Here is a 15,778-nt window from a genome sequence, read left to right as displayed (position 1 = left end):
CCATTGGGGATTGCAGAAAAGCCCAACAGCTTTTATCCAAAGTGGCTTACAAAAAGGGAGCAATCAAGGTATAGAGTACGACAAGTTAGACATGTTAGTGCAGCAATACGTACTACTCGCATTGAATTGAGTGACATTTCTAGAAGGACTAGCATGTCCAGTTATTGGTAGGGCTAGGAGAGGAGGTGCTCTCTGAAGAGCTGGGTAAGGTGGTGGAAGAGGGGCACGATGGAAGGGGAAGATGCACGTGTGGAGTGCAGCTGACTCAATTCAAAACGGTCACCAACACAAAGTTACTGCAATACTCAGATCACTGAATCACTCTCATTACTCCCACTGAAGTCACAGGTTACATGACAAAGCGGCTTGAGTCCCTACTGCACACAGTTACAATCCAATATTTTCTAAACGTAAAGGCCTTGTGGTCTAGTGTCTTTTACTTAACCCTTTAGGGTTGTGGGTGCAAATAAAGCCCAAATAAAGCCCAGAGAATATATATTTACATTTATTAATTTAGCCAAAGTGACTTCCATATGTCAACTACATTGCAAGGGATCAAATTGTCCCTGGAGCAACTTGGGGTTAAGGGCCTTGCTCAAGGGCACAATGGTGGAAGCTGGGAATTGAACCCACAACTTTTCAGGCTACTGCACTACACTTAGCCTAGAAATCTAGACGCGCCCCTAGCGGCAAATTAATTTGCTGGCAGGGCTAGTCTAGCAACTCTCCGTTGGCTTGTGAGCTCCAGAAATCGAAACTTATTCAGGCCAATGAAATCGTGTATAGAGTCGTTAGGTGGGCTTAACATAATGATTGATGGCAGAGTTGCAACGGTTTGGCTTGAATTCCCTGCTACTTGAAAACAAATCAGATGGATGTTGCTGCTGGCGAACAGTGTGACACGAGTTAAGCTTTTATTAAGTTGGCAAACGTTTGAACTAGCCAACTAGCTCCGCTGGTGGGAAACGCATGAGACTCATAGCGCTGCCGCTGTCCTATTGCGTGCAGAGGGAATTTGAAAAACAACTGATTATCCCGCCCCTCGGACTGAGCACTGCGAACGGTGAGTGTCCAGACCCTACATTTTAATGTGGGTCTGGCTCGCCAGGCTACGCTACACTACCACCACCCATAAATAAAACAGGCCCCAGCTGTGGCACAACTGGCTGGGCCACCTGCACCGTACGCCGGCGACCCGAGTTCGATTCCTGCCCCGTGGTCCTTCCCGGATCCCACCCTGACTCTCTCTCCCACTCACTTCATGTCACTCTCCACTATCCTGTCGCATTAAAGGCATAAAAGCCCTATATATATATATATAACTATAATACAATATAACAACCTTCAGGAACCCATCATCTTTAATCAATGACTCCATTCCACGACTCACAAAAGTCTATCTCATCTTACTACATCCAGCATCTAAGCAGATGGTCAGTGAATTAACTGCAGGCAGCAAACATTCAACATAACAACAACCCAATGGCTATACCACCCCAGAGCCCGTCTACGGAGAGCCTCGCCACTCTGTATTAAGTCCCATTGTACCGAATTTTGGATGCAGTTCCACCAGAGTTCCACTGGGGGCAATCGCCATGAGTGCAGAATGAATGGGAGTCAATGGAGCTAGACGGCTAAATTTGTCTCATTCACCTGATTGTCGTTGACAAATCTCAGATTTGATTGTAGTTTGTATAACTTCAACATGGGTTATAGGTCAAAAGTTGAATGAACGAGTACTTATGTCCTTTTGATTTCTTACAGGTTGGGTCGTTGTTGCACATAACACGCTAGCATTGTGCTAATGAATGATGTCATTGACACATTTGAAAGGCTTTTTAGAACAATTAAGTGACTTTAAAAAATATAATACTCAACCAAGTGTATTTTCTTTGCCTCCCCTTTCGCATACAATACTCAAATTACTTGAAAAAAAATTATATCCCGAGAAAAGTGGATTTTGAGGGGTACAGCTCCATAGACCTCCATGCATTCTGCACTCGTGGACGAGCGCCCTCATGTGGAACCACAGAAGGAACTGCAACCAGTTCAGAAACCGGAAGTTTTCCGAGAGTGGCAGTTCTCCCCTTATTAGACATTCTCTGACCACCCTCTAGTGTGGGCAACCCATAGGGCAACCAAGCAAATTCTCCTCAATCCACCCAATAAAGATTGCTGCTTACTGCACTGCCACCACGCGGCCAGTGGGGGTAATACAAACTCCAGAGAGCTGATACCAGATAACATTAAATGGTAAGCACATTTTCATCTTGGAGTGGATACAAGAGTTATTATCTGAATAGCACTCGGGTGACGACTTGTTCACCACAGGCCCTGAGATATCAGAGAGAGAATTTCAGTATACGTTGGCTGTGATATTGGGTACCTGCAGAGGAAGGTAAAAATAGGACTACACTACTCAGACTATACTTAAAGCACTAATACTTCTCTAATTACCTTGAGTGTTTTGAGGAGGATGCATTACGCATTTTACTTTCAAATGTTACGCTTTCAAATACATTTCTGTTCATACACTCCTTGCCTCAAGGTGGCGATAGAACCGAAAATCAGTCAGCATTCACAACAGTGATTTTCCGAGAGGAAGACCTTCGTATGCAGCGCGAAACTGGACAAACTTCAGATATTAAAATCAGAGCTGAAATGGGTAAGTACTAATTAATTAAAAATATATTTTGCAATACTTCATCTTGCTATTTGTTTACACGTGCGTGTATTCCATATTTTTCTACAACGAAACGTGGCTGTATATAGCCTAATATGCACCAAGATGGCCCCAGTCTTGGCGGTGGCCAGGCATTTTAGCTAGCAACACATCCTGAACATTTTCCTCATTCCTTTGTGAAATGCTCGGTTACAGTTGACGAAACATTCCTAATCAGACAGGTACTATGTAACAACTGAAAAAGGTTTGTAATTTATACACACCCCTCTAAAACAATAACTCGATCGCTCAAAGTCTTGAAGTATTTTAAAAGAAAAAAGTTAACTGAAACTCGCTCGCTAACTAGCCAGCTAGCCACCATTCCTCGCAAGTGGACTAACGTTAACGATAGCTGTCCTCGCTGCTTTTTTAACAGTCCTATTTATCTGATATATAGAGCTGAACATTACAAGAAAACAGGCAGCATGCCGCTAAACGCCCATGTTATGCGTTAATTCGAGACAAAACGGAAACGCCGTACATAGTATGGCATATGCAGACGGCCTGCGTCCTAGTTGCTTCCAATGTAATGTTATCCTAACAATAGTCCAGGAAGTTTGACAAGAAAGTGGTGTTTGATTGGTACCTTTTCTTTTTAATGTTCACATTTGTATGCATTACAGTGACGTTATATATCTATAAAACAGTTTTCTTTCTGTCGACTTTGTTTTTTCCTCAGAATTGGAGGTGATGGTAGACCACAGTGAGGTGTATCCTGCACAGGATACTGAGTTTAAGATCGTCGAAGTGTTTTCTATGGACAATTTACAATCAGGTGCTTCAAATACCGTGACCGAGGTCGTCATTGAGGAGGAATCAGACAGCGATACCCTTGTAGTTGATCATGACTTTGGGTTTGGGGCTCCACATGCAGAATACCATGCTGATTCTGAGTTGCATTCAGCTGGACAACCAGGTGAGTGAATACAGTAATCATAGTCAGGGGAATAAGTAACTGAGAGACACCCAGAGGCAGACAGAGTACACAGCTTCATTATTTGAGTAAAAGTACAGATACCCTTTGCTAAATTTTACTCAAGTACAAGTAAAAGTACAACAGTCAGATGTCTACTTAAGTAAAAGTACTGAAGTATACTTATACTGAAATACTTATACTTACTTAAGTACTTGTTTTTAAAAGTACTTGAGTATCAAGAGTTGGCCTACATTTTCTAATTATTGCATTACTACTGCCACAGTGCTTACATTTATGTACAGAAACGTCCTACATGGAGTTATGAAAAATGTTAATGTTAATACCTTGGAGAATGTAAAAGGAATTGAAAGTAAAACCAAGTCATTTTCATCTTTTTACCATGTTGCCAGGGATGGGCAGTATTTCTAATACATGTATTTCAAATACAAAATACTATTTTGTAATTGAAACACTTGAAGCGAAAACTATCATTAACTTGAAAGAAAATTGAAATAGTCTGGCGAGGTGGGGCCACGGGTTGGCACATTCCCGGTGTTGCACCCAATTCTGTGACCTGTCGAATTTTGTGACTCTAGAGGGTGCTGTTTTATTGGAGTCTATGAATGTACTGACACACTGATGAGGCAATTCTGTTATGTGTATAATTCTTATTATAAACTTTGTACATTTTTGAAACATGGAACATGGTGTGGGTGTATTACTCCACAGGCCTGCCTGTGTATCTTCCTCTCTATATCTCTATAGAGTAGAGCTAAAGCCTACCCCACCACTCCAGCGAAGAGGTGGACTTCAGCAGGACAGGTCACATATGTTGATAGGCCTACTGTCAAATTATGTTACCCCACTATAACTCTGCAGAAATGGACTGATATTGTACATTGTCATTGACATCAGCAAACACTTTATTTACATTATTGACAAACTCCTTGTCATTGTCTGTTAATATACTTTTTGGCACCTCAAACTGATATACAAACTTAAGGAGGCAGTTAGTGACCTCCACAGCATTTTTTTCTGCAGTTACAGTGACATAATTTGACAGTAGCCTATCAAAATATGTGACCTGTCCTGCTGAAGTCCATCTGTTCACAGGAGTGGTGAGGGGTAGGCTTTAGCTCTACACTAGAATAATACACCCACACCCAGTCAATGTTCCATGTTTCAAAAATGTACAAAGTTTATTAGAAGAATTATGCACATAACACAATTGCCTCATCAGTGTGTCAGTACAGCCAGAGACTTTCTAATGAGGAGACACAGCACTCAAAAAATACTCCATATAAAGGCATGGGGCTAGTTTGTCACGCCAATATGGCCGTTGTCTACACATATCCCACCCCTTCCTCGGCAAAACGTGATGAAAATCAATTCAAAATGTGAATACATTGAGCCAATCATATGGTGTGTTGTGAAGACATCGTGTCAATCATGTGTTGTGATCTCGCCGCTGGAGCAAGATTGGTGTCGTGAAGCCTTGCGCACGCGCAGTTCGACCCCAAAGACTGTGCCCGATGAGTGCCCATAAAACGTTGGTATATGGCCGCCGAGTGGAGGGACTTGCCTAAAAGGACTTTGGTACAGCTCAGTACAGCTCAGTACATTCATAGACTCCAATCATAGACTCATTCATAGACTCAACAGCGCCCTCTAGAGTCACAAAAATCGACAGGTCTCAGAATTTGGTGCAACACCGGGATGGACCTGCTGCGTATTCATCCATTGTTTCATCCATGGTTTTATCTCTTATCTAAGGCTACGTTTATACGGTGACGATGAAAAGAGAAGACGCAGAAGTGGCGTCTCGTCTTCATTTTTTTATTCGCGTTTAGACGAGCATTCTCAGGGGAAATCTTTGTTTATATGAAGACTCAAGAGTATGTGATATTCGATTGGATATGCATTCCAGACCGCTGGGTGGTGGTGTGATAGAACCCCGGTACGTCACGCGCAGACATTCTAATTTGACAGTTTAGCCAGAGAGGTAATCAAGGAATTTGGTTTAGCCGTTTAGACGGAGACGCAACCCGGGTCGTCTTCAAAACTCTACACTCTGGAAGAAGTCTTCAGATTTTTGCGTCTTCAAGCCCTGATGGCGGGGTCGCCGTGTAAACGAAAGGCACTTATGATAAAATATTTTGTCGTCTTCCTTCGCAATCGTTCTCGTATAAATGGCCCCTAAATCTGACCACGGGCGTAAAGCTGAAGGTGATTGCTGAAAGGCTGTCCCAATCAGTGGTGCCTGCACAATCCAATCACGTTTGAGAGGGAAACAACAAATTGAGGGTTTCTGAGATTTTTCTTTTTTACTTTTTTTTTTAGAAGAAGTAACGGGTACTCACGGTTATGGATAGAAATGTAGTGGAGTACAATATTTGCCTCTCAAATGTACTTGAGTAAAGTCATGAGTACTCTCCAAAAATTATGCTCGAGTAAAGTACAGATCCCTCAAAATTGTACTCAAGTACTGTACTCAAGTAAATGTACTCCGTTACTGTCCGGCTCTGGAGACAACTGATTGGTGTTCATTTGAGTCGTTTTGTTATGTGTTCAGTGCAACCTGTGAATTAAAAATGCATTAATACATTGTTTGTCTGTTGTTACAAACAGTTGTTTCTCTTGTCTTCTCTCCAGTTAAAAAGAGACGAAGGCAGCCACAGCAAAAGTTGTTCTGCCCCATCTGTGGAAAGATGTGCATGTCCATCTCAGGCCTGAAAGTGCACCAGAAAATGCACACGAGAGATTCATCGCTTGACTGCAACATCTGTAACATGACCTTCCCATCCCAGGCGGCTCAGAGCGCCCACATGGCCATGCACAACCCAGAGAAGACCCACCAGTGCCCCTGCTGTCCCTTGCGCTTTGCCTCGGATAGGGCTCTGCAGGGCCACTTCCGAGTCCACCACAAGGGCTCTGAGATGATGATGCCTCGGAAGAAGCAGGGTAAGCAACGGAAACCTCAGTTGCCAACGAGTCCACAGCGCACTCCGTCGCCACCTAGTGGGCATTTTAGTCAGTTGCCACCCATGGAGCATTTCAGTCAGTCGCCACCCAGAAGTGTTAAACGGCAGAGCAAAAAGAAACACAAGACGCCGTCGCCAGCGCAGCTTCTGCTGCCCGAGTTGCCTGAGCCACAGATCGTCAAAGCACAGAAGACGGAGAGCCGCAAAGGCAAGCAGGGGACGGGATACAGGAATAGGGAGAAAATCAAGCTGGCAAAACTGAACCGAAAGGCCTTCCTGCAAGCTAGTCCTGTACAGCAGGCCTCATACTTGCAACAAGTAATCGAGGAGAGCAGAAAGCCTGTTCCTGCGCAGAAGGCCGGCGGTCCCGACCGGAACGGGACGTACCGATGCAATATCTGCAAGAAGATTTTCCGGGAGCTCCACTTCCTGGAGAAGCACATTGTCGTCCACATGGCGGTGCGGCTGCACAAGTGTAGTATGTGCAGCGAGTCGTTTGACTCGGCGCGGGCACTGAACGCCCACGAGAGCGAAGTGCATGACCAAGGGCAGTATGTCTGCAGCATCTGCGGCAAGAACTTGCACAAGCTGGGCTCGCTACTCAACCACCAGCTTCTTCACGAGAAGAAGGGTGCCAAGACAAAGGCCAGGTCGAAGAAATCAGCTTAGGTCACAGGGGCCACTGACATCAAGGAGCATGAGTTTTTAAAAGAGATGTGAACATTGAGACATTCGAATGGGGGGGGGGAGGGAGATTGGGCAGATCGTTTCTCAGAGAATCGTTTGCTTTATGCTTTTCAGACCACTGTTGTTCTGCACAAACACATGGTTTCACGTACCCGCCCAATTAAACCAAATTATCAGGTTAAACATTATCCTATCCAGCATGTAAATATTAGTGAGATGGTAGTTTAGCTAGGCTAGATCTCATATATTAATTCAGAGGGCAATACACGGCTGAAAGTTAATCATTCTAAAACCACAGTACTCTGATCATGTTTACAACCCTTTAATTTTCTAGATACAAGGACTTACTTTATGTTGGCTGGTGTTAACATATGAACAAAACACAAAGTTTAGGACTCACTTCACAGAGCAACAAAATGAGTCCACTTTGAAAGTCAGTTTGGAAGCCTTGTTTTTGTCTAACATTAAACTTGCATATTCCAACCTTATGCTTAGCCTGCATGAGATTTTACCCAGTAGGCAATTGTGTTTTTCCTTTCCTAGTTCAGGGATCAATTAGTGAATAGACACTAATGAAATTATGGTATTTTTTCACATATACCTTATTCCTGTTCTGCCCCTGTATGTATTTTGTAGCCTATCCATATTTTTTGTTTTTCCAAAAATCCAAAAAAGGAAGAAAAAAAAGTGACCCAGATCCTAATTGATTGCAGGCTCTGCCCATGGTAACGACCATCTTAGTTCTTTCCTGTGTCTGACCGACTAGTTTCAGAAGGGCAAGCTGTCCTGTCGTGTCAGGCACAACAGTAAGAAGAGACGTTACTGTCTGATTATGACCAACAAACAAATCTCTTTCAAGACTTTTAGAGATAGTTTAGTCAAGCTATCTTCCCTTGAGTATTATGTCTACTGATATGTAATTGGACATATGTTCAACATGTTTATCCTTGTTTAGTTATTGAGAACTGATTGACTACAAATGATAAAAAACATAAAATGCAGCCACATTTAAGATAATATTTTCATATCCTGTATTAGGAATCAAACCGTGTTGTGCATTCCTGTAACAGTGTTAAATGTTTGGTCTTCTATGTACTGTGTGCATTTTTTGTTTCACTTCTAACTCCATAAAACTAACATCCTTGTAAAATTAATAGGTTTTTGTTTATTTTTCAACAATAAAATACAAATACAACATACAAGCATGGTACACAACTGATTTTATGAAACTGACCATGATGCAAACAGAATAAAGGAAGTGGTGTAAGTTACTGCAGGATGTGACATGTTGGTTGTTGGGGAGGAGGCCTAGGTGAAAACGTGGAGCCTGCCACTGGCGTTTCCCCCAAGTAGGGCTCCCTGGCTCGGGTGAAGGGCTGTGATTGAACAAACTGTCGTCAGGCAGTCTGGGCTCTCGAACACGTGTGTCAGCTGTCCGCTCTCGTGGAACACCTTGACTCTGCGCGGCCGCTCCAGGCTGCCCACCACAAAACAGTCCTCCTGCTTCGGGTCCCACACAGCCTGCAGCTTGGACAGCCAGCGACCCGTCTGTGTGTTGTGCCTGTCGCCATCACAAATACAGACGTTATACAAAGTAACACCAGTGTATATATATATATATATATATATATATAATAATGTTAAGACACATACACACCATGTTTGTGGCCAATACAGATGTAGTTCTCTCACATACACTACCGGTAAAAAACATTCCATTATAGAATACCAACTGAGATCTGAGTTGCATTGTTTTTTTAATCAGGGCAGCAGTTTTCAGATTACATTATGTGCTTACATAATTGGAAAAGGGTTCTCCAATATTTTCTCAGTCAGCCTTTTAAAATGATATCAGATTACTTAACAGAATGGGCCTTTGGAACATTGGATGAATGGTTGCTGATAATGGGCAATGTAGATATTGCATTAAAGATCAGCCATTTCTTTCTACAACAGTCGAGAACCCTTTTGCAATTATGTAAGCACATAATGTAATCTGAAATCTGCTGCCCTAATTTAAAAAAACAATGTAATTGATCTCAGCTGGTATTTTGTCTATAATGGAGTGGAATGAATATTTCTAAGTGACCCCAAACTTTTGACTGGTAGTGTACAGTCTTCCAACATACACATATATTAATTAAGACTAATATGCTAACAAACATACAACTGAGCTTATGCCGTTAAATTATTGTTATATTCAGAATACATTTATTTATTTCAGAAATCCAAACAAAGAACACCAGAGTCCCTATGTGCATACAGTGTCTGTAGGTTTAGCAGAGACTTGAGTGTCTCCGGATGCCTAAAATCACTCACTTAATGGTGGTCATCAGAGGAGCTGAGGAGACCAGCTGGGACGTGTCGAACACCCTGGGAGTCAACAGGAAGAAATTAGTGACGTACAAGTAACAGGACAGTCTATGGGGGTTGGCAAATGAGGAACCACTGAAAATATAAGGAAAAGTCATCTATGACCATGTAAATAGGTTTGTTGAGTAGCCTGGCGAGCCAGACCCACATTAAAATGTAGGGTCTGGGCACTCACCGTTCGTAGTGCTCAGTCCGAGGGGCGGGATAATCAGTTGTCTTTCAAATTCCCTCTGCACGCAATAGGACGCAATAGGATATTTGTTTTCAAGTAGCAGGGAATTCAAGCCAAATCGTTGTAAACTCTGCCATCAATCATTATGTTAAGCCCACCAAACGACTCTCTATACACGATTTCAATGTCCTGATTAAGTTTCGATTTCTGGAGCTCACAAGCCAACGGAGAGTTGCTAGACTAGCCCTGGCAGCAAATGTAAATGTAATTTGCTGCCACTAGGGGCGCGTCTAGATTTCTAGGCTATTTGTTGAGTTTAAAGCAACACCAACGAATTTGTGGTGTTTATCCAGCACAGGCTTTACGGATGTCCACAGACAAGGTAGAATACTTTGCATGACTTATAAAAGTACGATGTATTGCGACATCAGATGCAAGTCAAATTTGTAGTTTCTTATGTCTCATTCCATCGAACTACAGGTCCGCTACCCGATCTGGCAAACTTACATAGTGCGGTTATAGCCGATAGAGGGCCGCGAAGCGAATGCAGAATTGCCGTTCACCCTGTTAGGAGTTGATGAACCACTTAAATGATTTTGGAAACATTATTTTAAAGGTATAAAAAAACTCTTTGGTGTTGCTTTAATATAATCATTTTGAAAGTATGGCCATCAAAACTGATAGCAAAGTGTTACTGGGCTCTATTGCTGTTGCATGTGTTTTGTCTTGATGTCACAGCAATGTAACATGGGGATATTCTAGAAAGCAGATTTTCATGTAGCACAAATGAACAGGAATACTTTTAATAGTATTCTGATGACATGGGGAAAACACCAGTTTCACACAAGTCTGCAACTGTGTTGTTTTCTTCTGAAAAAGTGGGCATTGTGCAGCTCATAGGTAGACATTAAAACCTCTAAAAATACTTAATCACTATAGCATCTCACAACAGCCGAAGACAGAAAGGAAGATTAAACAGACAGACACACGCACACCACCTGAACTTGTTGCAAAAGCAGCTGATGAGAGAAATAATCATACAAACACTCACCTGAGTTTGTCGTCCATGCAGGTAGTGAGTACTCGGTTTCCAGTGTCTGGGGAGAAGTAGGCATAGGACACACTGCGGGAATGCCCATTCAGAGCCGACACAGGCTTGCTGGACCGCTTGTTTAGGTTCCGCACATCATAGATGTGAGCCCCACTGTAAACACACAACAATACACTATAACCAAATCACTACAATGTCATACCAAAAGAACACAGGTACTACTAGTTCATATTATAGTTGAATCTGTTCCATGTTGTTTCTTTAGATATTGGAGTGAGTCTTCAGAACTCAATCAACACTCGTCCGCTACACAAATGAAAGGGAATAATCCTATTCATATGTAATGCCAAGAGTGACTATGTACAATGTAGTGCATATATATGACTGCACTGAATGTTTTGTCATAGAAAACCAAAAGGCTAAGAAAACACTTAAGTACAAATAATAGGCACTGTAATGAATTCAGTTAAGGTCACCTGCTGTCAGTCACCACAAAATACTGCCTCTGCATAGGGTGGACATGAACATTGCGCAAAGTCTTTGGGTCCAGAGTGTGGAGAGATTCATGGGATATCCTGTGAAAACACATGTGTGCAGACAAACACAACGGGTCTTAAATCTACTAATGTGGGAGAGAAGACCAATTTGAGGTGTAAACGCCAAAGTAAACTCATACCCTGGGGTCCGTGTGTCGACGATGGCAACATCTCCTCCTGCGTCTCCAATGAGCAGAGTAGTGCAGTCATGTGACAGGAAGTCAAAGCCCTTCAGCCCTTCATCAGAGCGGTAGACCTAAAGCCAAAGAGGAAATAAGAAAAGTGGGTCATCTAAACAATAATCACTTTTTTTAATATCAATCCATAGCATGACATTTGAAAATCAAATGAAAGAATTTTATCAAAAGATAATTATAAGTGTTACCCTTTCACAAAATACTTTCACTGTCATCTCCCTGATTCAATTGCATGCCATTCAATTTCAAACTATCTAAGCAGCTCAAACCTCTTCAAACACAGCTCGTTCTATGTCTCCTGCCCGTGCTGCGCCATCGTAACTAGTGGTGATCAGGGTCGAAGGTCGTGACCTGGAGAAGGTCATACAGGTGATCGGCCTAGTGTGAGGTTCGAACAGCAGAACTCCATTGTCTCCCCAACTGGCGTCCTTGAAAGAGAAAGTCAGACAAATAAAAACAAAGTCCTGTTAACATACCTTGCGTGTGTGTATGTCTGTGTGTGTATTTCAGGACATATGTGTGTATAGTTTAAGTATATATACTCTTTTGATCCTGTGAGGGAAATTTGGTCTCTGCATTTATCCCAATCCGTGAATTAGTGAAACACACACAGCACACAGTGAGGTGAAGCACACACTAATCCCAGCGCAGTGAGCTGCCTGCAACAACAGCGGCGCTCGGGGAGCAGTGAGGGGTTAGGTGCCTTGCTCAAGGGCACTTCAGCCGTGCCCTACTGGTCGGGGTTCGAACCGGCAACCCTCCGGTTACAAGTCCGAAGCGCTAACCAGTAGGCCACGGCTGCCCCCATAGATGCCTGTGCACAAGGAGTATGTCTGTCTATGTATTTCAGGGTGGGCCTTTAAGCATTGCTCTGGTTACATATGAGTGTCCCTCACCAGGTTCCAGATGCCCACTCGGCCCCACTTGTCCCCAGCGGCCATGAGCAGACTGCTGGCACACGGGTGGAACGCGGCAGAGAAGATGCGTTCCTTTACAACCTTCACTACTCGATCCTCATTTATACGCATCCTCTGCAGGCTTTCCTTGTACCTAACGCACACACACACAAAAATGAATGAAATGACTGCCTGGTATCATCTAATGATGTTGGCATAATCCCCATGTGGTTACTGGGCTTTAACACCACAGTTATGTAAATATTTTGTCCTGACTTAATTCTTAGTTCTATATGTAAACCTACATCTTCAGGTCCACGGTCTTCTTCCTTTCATACTTCACAGGCTCCTAAGAAAACAGGATTGAATCAGGAATCAAATCTACTCAAAACAATAATGTGCATGTCCCAATGAAACAGTTATTAACAGACCCAAGCATAACACCAAATATAAACGATACAATGAAACTGTGTAACAGATCAGGCAACACACCTCAGTCCACAGATGGAGAAGACTCTCAGGCAGTGGACCGTCCTCCTCCAAATTCACTGGACACATTGGGACAGGCCCCTTCAGACTACGCACCACCTACAGAAATAAATATGAACATATCAACATGTGGATATGCATTTATGTGTGTTTATGATACATTTTCATGTGAGCATGATTATACGTATGATCTCACACCCAGAAGTAGTCGGCTGTCATTCAACTCTCACCTCCTCTTTCAGCTCAGGGGGGAGATTCACCACATCCGTTGATTCTGCATCTTTGTTCTGTAGACGCAATGATTTCCTTGCAGGAAGGACCTCTTTCAAAACCTTTTCCCTGCAAAGGAAAAATATGACCATGAGATGATTGTAGTTTTTTTCTAATCCTCGTTGGACATGGACATTCTACAAAGCTATATCTTAACCTTGAACAGTTTAACTTAAAGCTGATGTCTTGTTAGCCCATGTTCAAACCATGACTAACACATATTATCCAACACTCCAACACCATGCTCCATCACATGTCACATGCAGTCACAGTCTTCACCAACAAAATCTAAATGATCATGGCAATTAGAACATGGTTTACATTATACAGTTCTTTCATTCACTTTTTCGACAGACACTTTCATTCTAAGTGAAATTACACTACAGCAATACAAGTACTGTATAAATCATTATCTATTGTTAGGCATTTGACTGAAAATATATAATGGAAATATATAACAGCTGAGCACTGACTGACTTGACTCACTGGTCACATATACTACAGTCATACCAGTATGCCCACTCTTTTGAGGGAGATATAGGAACATCTTACTTCTTTAGGCCTAACTGAGAAGGCTTCTTTGGTTTCAGCATCTCAGCTACCTGTGCAGGAGAGAGGTTAGTCATTTTATGTAGCCCATGACAAACTGCCAGTTTTGTTTACGTTCTAATGGGGAATATGACATAGGCTAAAGAGTTATGAGGGAAATATGTATTAAATGCATTACACTTCTAAATGAACTGTAGAGACTTTCATATGATTGAAAGTGGCATGCTTACCTGTGGTAGGTTCAGGGATGAAAGGAAGGCTTGGTTCTGTCGAATGGTCTCAAGCCGTTCCAACTCATACTCCGATAGACCCTGAAAAGAATTCAACATCAACACGGGGTCATTAAATGAGACACCATACCATAAAGACACATTCTGTACATTCTCTGCAAGTAAGATTACATCACTTAGTTATGTGTATGATAGTGTCACTTACGACCTGCTCCGTTTCTTTAGGATCACTGACGGATTCTTTACACTCATCTCTCTGTAACACAGAATCACATGTTTTCACAAGTACAGGCACACGAATTTGTTACGCCTTTACACAGCACTATTGTACACACAACTCCACCTACCGTTCTTTTGGTACCGCGCTTTGGATTTGTAGCAATGTCGTTGTATCTGAGACGTTTTGGGTTCAGTATGGTTCGAGCTGACCGCCGTACAATTTCGGAAGTTCCATCAGGTTGTGTTCGGTCAGGATCCTGAGAGGTCACCTCCTACAGCGAGAGAGGAGATTTTAGGAATTTCATGGCAGGAAGTTTATCAGCATCTGTGTATTAAAGCGACGAATTCAAATGCCACAAACAAATTAGCTAAAACATTGAAGTCGACGACGCCATCAACTAGGCTAATTCATAGCCAAACCAGTGTTTCCCACAGAATTGAATTCTATTTGTGGTGGTAGGTTTGCAGAATTAACTCGAATGCAACAGTTTTTAACAAATTAGTGCAGTGCGCCGGTTATGATTCTAACCAGATTTAAGCACAATTTAGTACAACCAACAGTGTTTCCCACAGAATTGAATTCTATTTGTGGTGGTATGCAGAATTAACTCGAATGCAACAGATTTTAACAAATTAGTGCAGCACGGTTATGATTCTAACCAGATTCAAGCACAATTTAATACAACCAGGAAAATCATTGTGTGGTGGTCAATGTTGATATTGTGGTGGGCCGCCACAAATAAGTCAATGTATGGGAAACACTGCAAACGTTACTAGTGCTAGCCTACAGTACATGTTAACTCAGAGAATTAGATCACATCACAACCATACCTGCATTAAGTGCATTTTCACAAAACAGTCGAATTTGTCTTCGGTAGAGGTGTCGTTGTTCATAGTTTAATATAAGCTGTCCTGGAGTTCGTGTCAAGTCAAGCTTTCTTCAACTCGTGGAACTACACAGTGACAACAACATTCCTTCAATGCCTCGTGAAAAATCTCCCGCCTCAGAGTTGTTTGGTAATGGGCCACTCCCACTGGGTTGCGCAACACATACAAAACCACTGATTGGTTGGTTCAATCAGTGAATGAAGTTCTGCCCCTGTGTGTGTCTGTCTAGCTCTAGTGTGTGGAAAATAGTTAATGCATTATTATCTATAGTTTTTACCCTTATTGCGATCATTGTTTTGCTATTATCCACCATATTGATGTGTTATTCACTTGCAGTTCTGTTGTTTTGGGTGGTATCCGTAGATCCTGATAGGACTTGTTAAAAGGCTGGGAATAGTCTCACTAGCAGGCACTAGTCTGTGGATCAGAGACCTGAAACACTTGTGGAAATAAAACGTTTTGCTCCTATGTCTGTCAACTAGATAATTGTCTAGACTATACCTAAACTGAAAAAGTGAAACTTTTCATCAACATAATTAGGCCTTAATTGCCTACATCCTGTTATGTTATTGTGTTAATATTCTTGTTATTAGATCATGTGG

General features: G+C 42.3%; 2 protein-coding genes across 4 annotated transcripts; one reads left to right on the top strand and one right to left on the bottom strand.

The window, feature by feature from the left end:
- The first annotated feature begins 2,548 nt into the window (after positions 1-2,548).
- Positions 2,549-8,517, top strand: LOC125307676 (zinc finger protein 271-like). Of its 2 annotated transcripts, none has more exons than XM_048263741.1 (3): positions 2,549-2,665; positions 3,402-3,638; positions 6,291-8,510. In XM_048263741.1, the coding sequence occupies exons 1-3, from the start codon at positions 2,614-2,616 to the stop codon at positions 7,286-7,288; spliced, it is 1,287 nt and encodes a 428-aa protein (XP_048119698.1). In that variant the 5' UTR covers positions 2,549-2,613; the 3' UTR covers positions 7,289-8,510. The 2 variants fall into 2 exon arrangements, with proteins under 2 accessions (XP_048119698.1, XP_048119699.1); XM_048263742.1 differs by lacking the exon at positions 2,549-2,665 and adding an exon at positions 2,844-2,927 and having other exon boundaries at positions 6,291-8,517.
- wdr76 (WD repeat domain 76) lies at positions 8,452-15,315 on the bottom strand. Of its 2 annotated transcripts, none has more exons than XM_048263739.1 (15): positions 15,120-15,315; positions 14,417-14,560; positions 14,278-14,325; positions 14,070-14,150; positions 13,843-13,892; positions 13,251-13,359; positions 13,024-13,119; positions 12,837-12,880; positions 12,532-12,685; positions 11,905-12,063; positions 11,579-11,694; positions 11,379-11,477; positions 10,903-11,055; positions 9,626-9,679; positions 8,452-8,867 (listed from the first exon to the last, which is right to left on the bottom strand). In XM_048263739.1, the coding sequence occupies exons 1-15, from the start codon at positions 15,180-15,182 to the stop codon at positions 8,615-8,617; spliced, it is 1,623 nt and encodes a 540-aa protein (XP_048119696.1). In that variant the 5' UTR covers positions 15,183-15,315; the 3' UTR covers positions 8,452-8,614. The 2 variants fall into 2 exon arrangements, with proteins under 2 accessions (XP_048119696.1, XP_048119695.1); XM_048263738.1 differs by having other exon boundaries at positions 14,275-14,325; positions 15,120-15,314.
- Positions 15,316-15,778: the final 463 nt, after the last annotated feature.

Source organism: Alosa alosa, chromosome 14, assembly GCF_017589495.1.
Source record: "Alosa alosa isolate M-15738 ecotype Scorff River chromosome 14, AALO_Geno_1.1, whole genome shotgun sequence".
Taxonomy (NCBI): Eukaryota; Metazoa; Chordata; class Actinopteri; order Clupeiformes; family Clupeidae; genus Alosa; species Alosa alosa.
The sequence above is the reverse complement of the archived record's forward strand: the minus strand, read 5'-3'. Positions and strand labels throughout refer to the sequence as shown.

Excerpts from the sequence above, each read along its gene's own strand:
- LOC125307676 (XM_048263741.1), top strand. The coding sequence starts at position 2,614 with ATGCAGCGCGAAACTGGACAAACTTCAGATATTAAAATCAGAGCTGAA. Across the intron at positions 2,666-3,401 it reads TAAAATCAGAGCTGAAATGG|AATTGGAGGTGATGGTAGAC; the intron begins GTAAGTACTAAT and ends TTTTTTCCTCAG. Across the intron at positions 3,639-6,290 it reads GCATTCAGCTGGACAACCAG|TTAAAAAGAGACGAAGGCAG; the intron begins GTGAGTGAATAC and ends TCTTCTCTCCAG.
- wdr76 (XM_048263738.1), bottom strand. The coding sequence starts at position 15,182 with ATGAACAACGACACCTCTACCGAAGACAAATTCGACTGTTTTGTGAAA. Across the intron at positions 12,881-13,023 it reads TTCTCCATCTGTGGACTGAG|GAGCCTGTGAAGTATGAAAG; the intron begins GTGTGTTGCCTG and ends CTGTTTTCTTAG. Across the intron at positions 9,680-10,902 it reads TGCATGGACGACAAACTCAG|GGTGTTCGACACGTCCCAGC; the intron begins GTGAGTGTTTGT and ends GTTGACTCCCAG.